This window comes from Papio anubis, chromosome 2 (genome assembly GCF_008728515.1).
Source record: "Papio anubis isolate 15944 chromosome 2, Panubis1.0, whole genome shotgun sequence".
NCBI classification, from domain to species: domain Eukaryota; kingdom Metazoa; phylum Chordata; class Mammalia; order Primates; family Cercopithecidae; genus Papio; species Papio anubis.
Window position 1 is genome coordinate 20,846,955 of NC_044977.1, and position 14,555 is coordinate 20,861,509.

At 37.0% G+C, this 14,555-nt stretch overlaps 1 protein-coding gene across 16 annotated transcripts in view; it reads right to left on the reverse strand.

Annotated features, from left to right (window-relative positions):
• The window catches only part of ABI3BP (ABI family member 3 binding protein), a 248,598-nt gene that overhangs the window by 180,368 nt on the left and 53,675 nt on the right, over nt 1–14,555 (reverse strand). For all 16 annotated transcript variants that reach the window (XM_031662974.1, XM_021933977.2, XM_031662969.1 and 13 more), the window contains exon 2: nt 1,262–1,441. In XM_031662974.1, the coding sequence (XP_031518834.1) occupies nt 1,262–1,441 (180 nt within the window). The remainder of the gene's footprint in view (nt 1–1,261; nt 1,442–14,555) is intronic.

Below are 14,555 nucleotides of genomic sequence, written 5' to 3' on the forward strand. Positions count from 1 at the left end.
AAATGCTTACTTCTCATTTTTTTTGGTAACAAACTAGTAGGTTTGCTTTAAAGTGTTTCTCTTATGTAAAATCTAGTTTAGACACTTAATTAACAATATTACTCTGTTGCCAGATTTTGAAGTCCAACAGGGACATCTCTATGAGAAACAAGAGGCTACAGGACAAAATAGATTCATCTTCAACACTTCCTGCATATTATCAGAACTGATATAAACTAATTGAATTTATAGGATAAAATTCTGAAACTCATAGGAAAACTTCTAAGCAATAATCCTAGCAGTAGAATAAAATATAAACCTCATATTAGACTATCCAGAAAGCCTTTAAAAGTATTCAGAACAATAGAGGATCCTTTAAATATTTATTTATTTACTTATTTATGAGACAGAGTCTCACTCTGTTGCACAGGCTGGAGTGCAGAGGTGCTATCACGGCTCACTGCAGCTTCAACCTCCCCAGGCTCAAGAGATCCTCCCACTTTAGCCTTACAAGTAGCTGGGACTACAAGGCATGAACTACCATTCCTGGTGAATTTTTGTGTTTTTTGTACAGAGCAGATTTCATCATGTTGCCCAGGCTGTCTAGATAGAACTCCTCGACTCGAGTGATCCTCCCACCTCAGCCTCCCAAAGTGCTGAGATTACAGATGTGAGCCATTGTGCCAAGCTTAAAAAAAATCATTCTTAAATGGTTTTATTTGCAAATAATTTTTATGGAGAAGGCTCAAAAGTGACCCACATCCTCCATTTACATTTTAACATAATTTAAAACATTTTTAAAGAAATATAAAATTTTATAATACATGGAAAAACTTTAATCTTTTTCTCTGAAATACTTCAATTTTTAAAAATATAATACATTTCCTTTTTTAAAAAATATAGCTTTTCATGAAAAGACACTCAAAATGCTGTAGTTGTACTATCAAAAGACAGTAAGATACAGCAGGAAGGAAAACTAGTCCACATAACATAATATCTTACAGAGATTTAATCCCAGACATTTCATCTATTTTTTTCCTTACGAATTTTTGAGGTATATGGCCAGGGACAATGAAGATAACTATTTCTGCACGTAATAATTTTTTTAATGTAAAGAATTATGCTACGAGTTGCAAAACTTATGAAGATGTCTTGTAATTCTACCATTTGATTAAACTAAGGATGTAGAAAAAGTAGTTCTTGACATCAAGATTTGTAGGTCATGTTACACCCACCACCTCTTGCCTCCTTTCCTTCCCAGCCCGATACCCAAACACCTTACCAACTATAGCCTCTGTGAATTTCCCTTCAGCGGGAAGAGGGAAGTACTGGTTTGGTGATACATTGCTGCCGTATCCCAGGAGAAGACCTTCAAGCTTTACATTTGGACTTGGACGCAGAAACTTCAAGAGGATGGAGTCACTTGTGGTATTGATGTGGACTTTCAGGTTTGGCCTTTTACCTAACAATGGGAATGAAAACATCGATGGCTGTTACTTCCCCCTTTTAGCATCATACCCAAATTCCCAGCAAGTGTTGGTGACTAGAGGCATTGTTCTTGAAAAACATGATGTCTACTTTGCTACTCAGTATCGCAGCACACACACCCAAATGCCCAAAATGAAGCTTAATAACATAAAGTAGCCTAGAATAAAAAGTATATCTTACCGTTCAATACTTAGTAGTTTATTATTGGGCAGGTAGATGGAATTTGGTTTATTTTGGCTATTCAAAGTTGGTCAGAACCTTTGCTTTATACACACTGTCTGGGTATGGTGAAAGCACCTGAAATTTCTCATTGGTAAAATTGAATTACTACAGCTCAAAAACGCCCAGCCTCCTCTATGAGGCTTTCCAGTGCCACATCCACAAGTCTTACTCATTGACAGAGTTGGAAAGGGAGCGAAGAAAAAAGGTTTTTGTCTTAGGAGTAACTGAGATGGTAGAATAGGGAATGCTGGAAGGCAGAGAATGGTTGAGGAGAAAAAGGATTAGTTCCATTGGGAGTACATCTGGGAGTACATGGAGATGCCCAGTAGTGATTGGGATTTCTAAGTGTGATACTCAGGATGGGGGTACAGACCCATCTGGGTGTCATTAGCTTATAAGTGATAGTTGGATGAACTTTCCCAGAGAGACTGTCGAGAATGAGAAGAGAGAGCTTAATCAAATTCTCAAGACATTTATTTTTAAACTACTAAGGCAACAGAGGCAAATAATCACACTAACCAAAGATCTTGACCAAGTGGTGAGGAAACACATTGTCTTTTGCCTTTGCAGCCAGAAGGAACCAGGTTCAAACCCCACTTCTGTGACTCTGGCATCCCATTGAAGATACTCAAGCCTTATCTTCCTGGTTTCTAAGTGATACATAACATTTACCTTCTTGCTGAGTTATTTACAAAGGTTAGTGTATTAGTCTGTTGTCGCACTGCTATAAAGAAAGATCTGAAACGGCATAATTTATTAGGAAAAGAGGTTTAATTGACCTATGGTTCCTAAGGCTGTACAGGAAGCATGGCTGGGGAGGCCGCAGGGAACTTTCATGGCAGAAGGTGAAAGGAAAGCAGGCAAGTCTTCCATGGCCAGAGCAGGAGGAAGAGAGAGAAGGGGAAGGTGCCACACACTTTTAAACAACCAGATCTGTGCGAACTCTATCACAAGACAACACTAGGGGGAGGGTGCTAAACCATTAGAAACCACCCTTGTGATCCAATCACCTCCCACCAGGCCTTACCTCCAACACTGGGGATTACAATTCAACATGAGATTGAGATAGAGTCAAATCATATCAGTTATGTAAATGGCACAACCTTAAAGCTGGCACATAGTAATTGCTCAACAAGTGCTTATTAATACAGGTCCACAGTTCTTTAGCCATGATTCAGAAACCAAAAAACTTTGTAGTTTTTTTTTTTTTTTGGTCTCTTTTTTTTTTTTTGGAAGTTTGTCTCAAACTCATCTGGCAACATATCCCAGTCAGAACCATCCTGAGGCCATTCAATCTTCATTTAATCCACTAGGGTGACTATTCACGTGTTTCATTGAAGAAATGTGTTCAGTTAAATGGTGTTGATCAAGACCCCACTGAAGAAGTTATGTAATATATAATCTTGGCATCCTAGTTATTTTCTAACCCTCCTCTCCAAATTTCTGAATTCCAAAACATGTCTGGCCCCAGGGGTTTTAGATAAAGGATTGTGAACCTGAATTATGTTTTTTCTTTATTCTCCAAAGATTTAATATTTAAAAAACATTTTGACTATTGAAAAGACTGAATTTACCAACTTAATAATTCACATTCTATTTCTCATTAATCAAAGACTTAGCCTGTACAAATACCAATCATCACTTTTGTACAGAATGTGCTCCCCAACATCGTCACACTGAATTTATTCTATGCCACCCAAAATCAGCCTGCACAGCCTCAATCTAACCACAGAAAATGATGCAATTAGGCCTTTGGAAAAAGAAAAATAACCCTTTCTTGGATACTAGGTTGTGAGGATTATTCATACCTCAGCAGCTAAGGCTATAGTTTGAATGTATGTGCATAGTACTTTTTACTTTCCAAGAACTTGATGACACTTTTATAAACTTCCTGAATCTCAGACTGCTGTTGTTACACTGTGGCGAAATTAAAACCCAGAGATACTGAGTGGCCTGTCCAAAATCTGAAAAGGGACCTTACAAACCTTACAAATCAGCTAGTATAATTCCTCCAAATGAGGAAATTGAGGCACCCTGCACGTTAAAAGTAGGGTCAAAACTAGATCTTGGGTTCTCGCTAGGCTGGACTGCACTGTTCCCTTTTCATTGAGAACTTTGTAACTGTCCAAAAGAGTAAGGAGTGACCACACCCCAGATCATAATGCTCAAGTTGGGGTGCCAACTGCTAGTGTTTTGTGTGAACTTTGCCAGGTTTTGATGAGATGATTTATACTTCAGATAAAACACAGATTTTGTCAAAGTCAATTTTTTCCCTTTTTAATAATGTGCCTAGATTAACTCGTTGCTTCATCCTGCTCAGTAGAATGGAACCAATGTAAATCGAACACATATTCTGCCACCTTAGAAGGCTATCAAGTCTCACAACGAATCCAAACACAACCAGCTTATTTCCAACGCTTAGTTGGGAAGGAGCATTGAACAAATCTTAGTACACATAGGCTGCATTCATATTTGACAAAGAGCCAAGAGTCACAGCATCATCATCACGTTAGACCTTTGCTCATGGACTCTGGCCTGATGAATCACATTATTTCTTCCATGGGAAAGTGGAAAAGATGGCTACATCAGATGAGAACAAGGAAAGTTGTTCCATTTTTCCAAACAAAGTGGAAGTAATCCACCTCCTATGCACAGGACTTCTCATGACTCCAGTCCCTCTCCCTTTTACTAACAATGTATATCCACAAATACATCGGCATCGTATAACTATTCAAATGAATTGGCATTTAGCTGTTCTACTTTTTCTGAAATTTCAGTTCATATTACTCTCTTGAGCTAAACTTAAAATGTTCTGAAAAAGAAAAATACAGACAAATCTCACCTCAATACAGCATCACAAACTTAATTTTAACACTGAGTTCTTTTTTTAGAGCTAGTAACTCAAATGTCTTCATTATCTTACCACGTATTACTTCTTCTCTTATTACTTTTCAACATTTCTCATTTGTTTTTGACCCTTACAATCCTCTCACATTCTGCAATGCATATGAGGCTTTGGCCCTACACCTTTGCTCAGGTTGTCCACCCAGTATGGATTCCCTTTATCTTTGGTTTGCCTTGCCTACATGTCTTGACTTACTCAGTTATTACCAAATTGACCCTTTCAGTGTCAGCAAAAAGGTTAAGCAAGTTTTTTTTCCTTCAGTATAAATAAGTTCAAGTGTTCCTTTGAATGAATGTTTAGATGAGTATTAAATGATATTTTACACTCTTGGACAATTTCTCCAATAATTTGAGGTATGCCTATGTACATTCTACGCTAATGTTTAATCTTTGATAATACATTTATTTTTAGTGTAATTCTGGTTTAATAGTTTGGAATACTAGTCATATAATGACAGTTATCTTTCAACAGTTAGTATAAAGACCTCTGGTGAGTGCCTTAAGGTAGAGATCATAGAAAATAATACCACATCATACAAGCTTAACTAGTACAACATCTGTAAGTAGAAATGGTATATATGTCACCAGAAGAGCCCAGGAGTACAGAGAAATAAGACTACTGGAAGAACGTTTTATTGCACCTTATATGAGGAACAAAGCATATGTCAACAGGAGTGAGAAAAAAACAGAATGTGAACATTTTGAGAAAGTAACACTAGTAGGTCTTAGACAAAAAACTGCATATTTGCAAAGTAGAATCTTGGATCTACGATGGTGGGTTCTAATCCTCCGTTTGCAACACCTTAGTGCATCTGTTAATATTTCAGAGTGTTGTGAAATTCTTTTAAAAAAAGTCTTTCTCAGAAGTGACAAACGTGGCATTACCACTGATCCCACAGAAATACAAGAAAACCCTCAGAGACTATTACAAATACCTCTATGTGCACAAACTAGAAAACCTAGAATAAATGGATAAATTACTGGAACCATACAACCTCCCAAGATTGAACCAGGAAGAAATTGAAATCCTGAATAGATTAACGAGTTATAAAATTGAATCAGTAACAAAAAGCCTACCAACCTGAAAAGGCCCTGAGACAGAGAGATTCACATCCAAATTCTGCCTATAAAGATAAGCTGGTACCAAGCCTACTGAAATTATTCCCCAAAAAATTGAGGAGGAGGGATTCCTCCATAACTCATTCTATGAGGCCAGTATCATTCTAATACCAAAACCTGGCAGAAACACAATGAAAAAAGAAAACTTCAGGCCAATATACCTGATGAACACAGATGCAAAAATCCTCAACAAAATACTAGTAAATCAATCCAGTTGCACATCAAAAAGCTAATTTGCCATGATCAAGTAGGCTTTATTTCTGAGATGTAAGGTTGGCTTAACACATGCAAATTAATAAATGTGATTCATCACATAAACAGAACTAAAAACAAAAACTGCACGATCATCTCAATAAATGCAGAAAAGGCTTTTGATACAACATCTCTCCATGTTAAAACTCCTCAACAAACTAGGCATTGAAGGAACATAGCTCAAAATAATAAAAGCCATCTATGACAAACCCACAGCCAACATCATGCTGAACATTCAAAAGCTGGAAGCATTTTCTCTGAGAACTGGCACAAGCCAGGGATGCCCACTCTCACCTTTCCTATTCAACATAGTACTGGAAGTCTTAGCTAGAGCAGTCGGGAAACAGAAAGCAAGAGAAAGAAATAAAAGACATACAAATAGGAAGAGAGGAAGTCAAACTGTTTCTCTGCAGATAACATAATTCTGTACCTAGAAAATCCTGTAGTCTCTGCCCAAAGGCTACTAGAAATGTTAAACAACTTCAGCAAAGTTTCAGGATACAAAATCAATGGACAAAAATTAGTAGCATTTCTATATATCAATAATGTCCAAACAAAGGGCCAAATCAAGAATACAATACCATTCACAATAGCCACAAAAAGAAAAACTACCTAGGAATACAGCTAACTGTGGAGGTAAAAGATCTCTACAACAAGAATTACGAAACACTGCTGAAAGAAATCAAAGATGACACAAAAAACGGAAAACATTTCATGCTCGTGGATAGGAAGAATCAATATTGGTAAAATGACCATACTGCCCACAGCAATGTACAGATTCAGTGTTCTTCCTATCAAACTATGAATGACATTTTTTTTTCACAGAATTAGAAAAAACTATTCTAAAATTCATATGGAACCACAAAAGAGCCCAAGTAGCCAAAGCAACTCTAAACAAAAAGAACAAAGCTAGAGGCATCAAACTACTTGCCTTTAAACTATATGATAGGACCACAGTAACCAAAACGGCATGGTACTAGCACAAAAACAGACACATAGGCCAATATAACAGGTTAGAGAGCCCAGAAATAAGGCCACACACCTACAACAATCTGATTTTCAACAAAGCTGACAAAAACAAGCAATAGGGAAAGGACTCCCTATTCAGTAAATGGAGTGGGATAATGGTTAGCCATATGCAGAAGATTGAAACTGGATACCTTCCTTTCACCATATATAAAAATCAACTCAAGATGGATTAAAGACAAATGTAAAACCTAAAACTATAAAAACCTCAGAAGAAAATCTAGGGCGTATCATTCTGGACACAGGCCTTGGCAAAGATTTCATGACAAAGTCTCCCAAACAAAAACAAAAATGGAGAAGTGGGACTTAATTAAACTACAGAGCTTCTGCACAGCAAATGAAACTATCAACAGAGTAAACAGACAGCCTATAGAAAAGGAGAAAATATTTGCAAACTACTCATCTGACAAAGGTCTAATATCCAGAATCTATAAGAAACTTGAACAAATCAACAAGCAGAAAAACCAAATAACCCCATTTTAAAAACAGGCAAAGAATAGGAACAGACATTTCTCAAAAGAAGACATACATGTGGCCAACAAGCACATGAAAAAGTTTCCAACATCACTCATTATTATAGAAATGCACATCAAAACCACAATGAGACATCATCTCACACCATCAGAATGGCTATTATTAAAAAGTCAGAAGATAACAGATGCTGGCAAAGTTGTGGAGAAAAGGGAATGTTTACACGCTGCTAGTGGGAATGTGAATTAGTTCAGCCATCGTGGAAGGCAGTTTGGAGATTTTTCAAAGAACTTAAAACAGAACTGTCATTCAACCCAGAAATCCCATTACTGGGTATATACTCAAAGGAATAAAAATTGTTTTACCAAAAAGACACATAGCCCTAATAGGGAGTTATTAGGGAACACAGCCTTAATACATGGTACTTAGTGAGACAAGCTAAACTATCATGGCCATCCAGTTGCTGATGGGAGAGAAAGGAATCATCATTATAATCCATTTAGCAGGAGGAATTCTTTCATATCTAATATTTCATAAGGTTATCTTACATTCTCAAAAATATTTCAGAATGTGGTTTAAATTGTGGATATCAAGTTGATCAACATAATAAAATTACTTCAAGAGAAAAGCTGCAAATATTAAAGCACTTTTCTAAAAGTAAATAATACTTATTAGTGTAGCAACAATTATTATTTTGTTTTCAATGTGGCAGACACTAACAAAGAAATTAAGATTATTCTAAATAGCACATACGGACTTAAAACAGATGAGGTACCATATTAATTTCCATAAGATACTAAGTAAAAGAATAGCTATAATACTGATGTCAATAAAATAATAACATCATTTCAGGATTAAATGCATAACCCTATTCTTATCCATAGTGTGTTCTTTTTTTATTGCACAATTTTCACATACAGTTCCAACCTCTATACTTACTCAGCTACTTATTTCATTATACAAAGTCAAATTTTCTAAGATATCAAAATAATAAAGTCAATTCCTATCAGTTGAGATATGGCATACGAAGCACAGATTTTAAAAACTGATAAATTGGACTAGGTCAAATTTTTAAAGTTTTGAATTTTAAAAGAACAAGAAAAAAAAGGCAAGCGACCCACTGGGAGAAAATATTTGCAATACATACATCTATTGAAGGACTTGTATTTATGAACAACAAATAATTCTTTCTATTCAATAAGAAGAAAGAAATAAACATGAAAAAAATAACAAAAAATTTAAATAGATTCCTCATTAAAGGAGACATAGGATAGCCAAGAAGCACATGAAAAAATGCCCAATAGCTGGGTTTGGGAGATATTGTCTGTAAGGGGTCAGATAGTAAATATTTTAGGCTTGTTGGGACAGATGTCCTGTACCACAACCATTCAACTCTGCCATCATAGCACATAAGCAGCTATAGACATCATACAAACAAATGCACATGGCTAAGTTCCAATAGAGTGATTTTTTTTGTTTTAATCCAATAATAATTTTTAAAATGATACTTTCAGTTCTGGGGTACAATGCAGAACGTGCATGTTTGTTACATAAGTATACATGTGTCATGGTGGTTTGCCGCACCCATCAACCCATCATCTACATTAGGTGTTTCTCCTAATGCTACCCCTCCCCCAGCCCCCCAGCCCCCAACAGGCCCTGGTGTGTGATGTTCCCCTTGTGTGCATGTGTTCTCATTGTTCAACTCGCACTTATGAGTGAGAACATGCAGTGTCTGGTTTTCTGTTCTTGCATTAGTTTGTTGAGAATGATGGTTTCCAGCATCACCCATGTCCCTACAAAGGACATGAACTCATCCTTTTTTATGGCTGCATAGTATTCCATGGTATATATGTGCCACATTTTCTTTATCCAGTCTATCATTGATGGGCATTTGGGTTGGTTCCAAGTCTTTGCTATTGTGAACAGTGCTGCAATAAACATATGTATGTATGTGTCTTTATAGTAGAATGATTTATAATCCTTTGGGTATATACCCAGTAATGGGATGGCTGGGTCAAATGGCATTTCTAGTTCTAGATCCTTGAGGAATCGCCACACTGTCTTCCACAATGGTTGAACTAATTTACACTCCCACCAACAGTGTAAAAGTGTTCCCATTTCTCCACATCCTCTCCAGCATCTGTTGTTTCCTGACTTTTTAATGATCGCCATTCTCACTGGTATGAGATGGTATCTCATTGTGGTTTTGATTCGCATTTCTCTAATGACCATTGATGATGAGCATTTTTTCATGTTTGTCGGCTGCATAAATGTCTTCTTTTGAGAAGTGTCTGTTCATATCCTTTGCCCACTTTTTGATGGGGTTGTTTTCTTGTACATCTGTTTAAGTTCTTTGTAGATTCTGGATATTAACCCTTTGTCAGATGGATAGATCACAAAAATTTTCTCCCATTCTGTAGGTTGCCTGTTCACTCTGATGATAGTTTCTTTTGCTGTGCAGAAGCTCTTTAGTTTAATCAGATCCGATTTGTCTATTTTGGCTTTTATTGCCATTGCTTTCGGTGTTTTAGATACAAAGTCTTTGCCCATGCCTATGTCCTGAATGGTATTGCCCAGGTTTTCTTCTAGGGTTTCTATGGTTTTAGGTCTTACGTTTAAGTCTTTAATCCATCTTGAGTTAATTTTTGTGTAAGGTGTAAGGAAGGGATCCAGTTTCAGCTTTCTGCAGAAGGCTAGCCAGTTTTCCCAGCACCATTTATTAAATAGGGAATCCTTTCCCCATTCCTTGTTTTTGTCAGGTTTGTCAAAGATCAGATGGTTGTAGATGTGTGGTATTATTTCTGAGGTCTCTGTTCTGTTCCATTGGTCTATATCTCTGTTATGGTACCATGATGCTTTTGTTCCTGTAGCATTTTAGTATAGTTTGAAGTCAAGTAGTGTGATGCCTCCAGCTTTGTTCTTTCTGCTTAGGATTGTCTTGGCTATACTGGCTCTTTTTTTATTCCATATGAAATTGAAAGTAGTTTTTTCCATTTCTGTGAAGAAAGTCAATAGTAGTTTGATCGGGATAGCATTAAATCTATAAACTATTTTGGGCAGTATGGCCATTTTCATGATATGGATTCTTCCTATCCATGAGCATGGAAGGTTTTTCCATTTGTTTGTGTCCTCTCTTATTTTCTTGAGCAGTGGTTTGTAGTTCTCCTTGAAGAGGTCCTTCGCATCCCTTGTAAGTTGGATTCCTACGTATTTTATTCTCTTTGTAGCAATTGTGAATGGGAGTTCACTCATGATTTGGCTCTCTGTTTATCTGTTCTTGGTGTATAGGAATGCTTGTGATTTTTGCACATTGATTTTGTATCCTGAGACTTTGCTGAAGTTGCTTATCAGCTTAAGGAGATTTGGGGCTGAGACAATGGGGTTTTCTAAATATATAATCATGTTATCTGCAAACAGAGACAATTTGACTTCCTCTTTTCCTACTCGAATACCCTTTATTTATTTCTCTTGCCTGATTGCCCTGGCCAGAACTTCCAATACTATGTTGAACAGGAGTGGGAGAGAGGGCATCCTTGTCTTGTGCCAGTTTTCAAAGGGAATACTTCCAGTTTTTGCACATTAAGTATGATATTGGCTACGAGTTTGCCATAAATAGCTCTTATTATTTTGAGATACATTCCATCAATGCCTAGCTTATTGAGAGATTTTAGCATGAAGGGCTGTTGAATTTTGTTGAAGGCCTTTTCTGCATCTATTGAGATAATCATGTGGTTTTTGTCTTTGGTTCTATTTATATGCTGGATTATGTTTATTGATTTGCATATGTTGAACCAGCCTTGCATCCCAGGGATGAAGCTGACTTGATAGCGGTGGATAAGCTTTTTGATGTGCTGCTGGATTCAGCTTGCCAGTATTTTATTGAGGAATTTTGCATTGATGTTCATCAGGGATACTGGCCTGAAATTTTCTTTTTTGTGTGTATCTCTGCCAGGTTTTGGTATCAGGATGATGCTGGCCTCATAAAATGAGTTAGGGAGAAATCCCTCTTTTTCTATTGTTTTGAAGAGTTTCAGAAGTAGTGGTACCAGCTCCTCTTTGTACCTCTGGTAGAATTTGGCTGTGAATCTGTCTGGTCCTGGACTTTTTTTTTTTTTTTTGGTTGTTAGGCTATTAATTGCTGCCTCAATTTCAGAACTTGTTATTGGTCTATTCAGGGATTCAGCTTCTTCCTGGTTTAGTCTTGGGAGGGTTATGTGTCCAGGAATTTACCCATTTCTTCTAGATTTTCTAGTTTATTTGCACAGAGGTGTTTATAATATTCTCTGATGGTAGTTTTTATTCCTGTGGGATCGGTGGTAACATCCCCTTTACCATTTTTTATTGCATCTATTTGATTCTTCTCTCTTTTCATCTTTGTTAGTCTGGCTAGTGGTCTATCTATTTTGTTGATCTTTCAAAAAACCAGCTCCTGGATTCACTGACTTTTTAAAGGGTTTTTCGTGTCTCCGTCTCCTTCATTTCTGCTTTGATATTATCATTCCTTGTCTTCTACTAGCTTTTGAAATTGTTTGCCAATAGAGTGATATTTCTAAAAATAGGCAGTGGGCTGGATTTGGCCTGCAGGTCATACTTTACCAACTTTTGGTTAACATCCTGAGTCATTAGGGAATTGCAAATTAAAACCACAGTGAAATATTATACATAAGAATGGCTGAAATTAAAGACTGTTAATCCCAAGTGTTAGGGAAACTGTAGTACATCTGGAACTCTCATAAATTTTGAGTGTAAATTTTAAATGGTCTAACCTCTTGGGAAAATGCTTGCCAGTTAGCTAATAACCTATTAATTTCATTCCTAGGTATTTACTTGGGAGAAATGAAGACACAAGTATGTGCAAAAACTTGTGTGCAAATATTTAAAGCAGTGCCAAACTAGAAACAAACCCAAATGTCCATCAACAGTTTAACGGATAAATATTTATAGCTCATCCCTACAGTGAGATATCGCTTAGCAGTAAAACAGAAGAAATTACCTACATACACAACATAGTTGAATCTCTTGTCTGGCATGCCATTACGCTGCTGTAGAATGGGCTATGACTTTCCTCATCTCTGTAACCACCCTATACAGACTCTCGTGATGGAAGGTCATTCAAGCATCTTACAGCACTGGCAGAATTAGTTTTAACAGTGTCTAATATTAATATTCACCACTCAGCATACATAAAGTTAGCCAGTCCTTTCAGAAATTATTATGCTCTAAGAACTGACAATGCTAAGTTTCAAACATATCTATGCTCTTCTCTGACAGTGGGTTACAAGTAGAAAACATTCCAATGCCTTTGTGGTCACATCAGCTTATTAAGGAGCTGTCAAGATGTCACATCTCAAGTTTATGTATTAAGCAGAGCAGTTACTGTCAGAAGCTTCCAAAAATTATAGTATATGACATAGATTGTATTAAACTTTAATGCTAAGATATACAAACCATAATCTTAAAAAAGAACAAGAGAAAGTCCTTTGTGGGAACATACATAGAGCTGGAGGCCATTATCCTTGGTAAACGAACACAAGAACAGAAAACCAAATACCGCACATTCTCACTTATAAGTGGGGACTAAATGATGAGAACATAGGGACACAAAGAAGGGAACAACACACACTGGTGCCTACTTGAAGGAGGAGGATGGGAGGAGGGAGAGGATCAGAAAAAAAAACCATTGGGTGCTAGGCTAGTACCTGAGTGACAAATTAATCTGTACAACAAACTCCTGTGACATGAGTTTCCCTGTATAACAAACCTGCACATGCACCCCTGAACCTAAAAGTTAAAAAAAAAAAAAAGCAAACAAGCAAACATAGGGATTGGCAATAATTTAGCATTTTCTTTCATTCTTAGGGAGTCATAAAGGAATCACATAGCATAGGTTTTCTGTTCAAATGACTCCCCCTATCCTGCAACCAAGATCCAAGGAAAGGTATTAAAAGGCAAAAACCATGGAGTTTCAGTAATTTTCCTGTGACAGTGAAGTGTCACTGTGAAGAGAGTGGCCGGAGGCAATTATACAAGTATCTTCAGTTGTTCCTGATCCTTATATAGAAATGTGTAGTCTTGTGTGTTAGTCCATAAAATGACTTTTTCTTATCAAAGACAAGCTGAAAGTCAGTGATGCCGGTTGAAATTTTCATAACAAAAAACCATGGCAGCTTCAACTAAATACTTTAAGGAAAATGAAAATTAAATGACATTATCAATTAAGTAATATTGGACAGTATTAAAACTGTTTTCATCAGTGCTGAAACAGCAAGATGCTTACACGACCTTCCATCAGAAGGAGAGTCGGTGTAAGGTGGTTGTAGAGATGAACAAAGTCATGGCCCCTCCTGCAGTGGTTGATGACATGAAAGAACAAAGCAGGTAGAAGGAATTAAACTGCTTTGGTGGTGGTGGACATTGTTGGTGGGTGCGTATGTGTGTGCATGCACGTGTGCCTGTGCATCCATGTGTGTGTGTGCAGAATTGTAATTAGAAACACAGAATAATTGTTAGGCAAATCCTTTCTGAATTTAAATTTCTTATATTCCAACTACCAATTCCATATATCTCATTTTATGCCAGCTCTCTGATCTCCAGGCTGGAATCTTTTCTCAAAATCCCAGATTCTCCATCACTGTCTTCCCAACTCTTTGGGAATGGAGTTTTACTAGGTCCCAGTATGGAATTTCCGAGTGCTTACAAAGAACTAGTGGCCAGTGAACATACAGCTGCTCTAAAACATGTCTTCCAGAAAGAGGACTGTCGTTGACAATTGTTCAGATTATGCAAAACTCATTCAAACCATCTTTTTATCATCTTTATCTATTTTATCTATTTTATCATCTTTATTATGGCACCATTCAAACCATCTTTTGTGACTGTATACATTAGCCACATTCACAAAGGCCATGCAAAAATAGTTGCTACTTACACAAATGAAAGATTTGACAAGGGTAACCAACCTACCATCTCGACCTTTCCTCATATGCCTCAAGCCATCCCACCCATCCTGCCCTTCTTACTGCATGCCTTTCATTTTTATCTTCCCTGCCTCCGAATTCTGCTGTTACTGGTAATTAGGGATACTAGTAGGA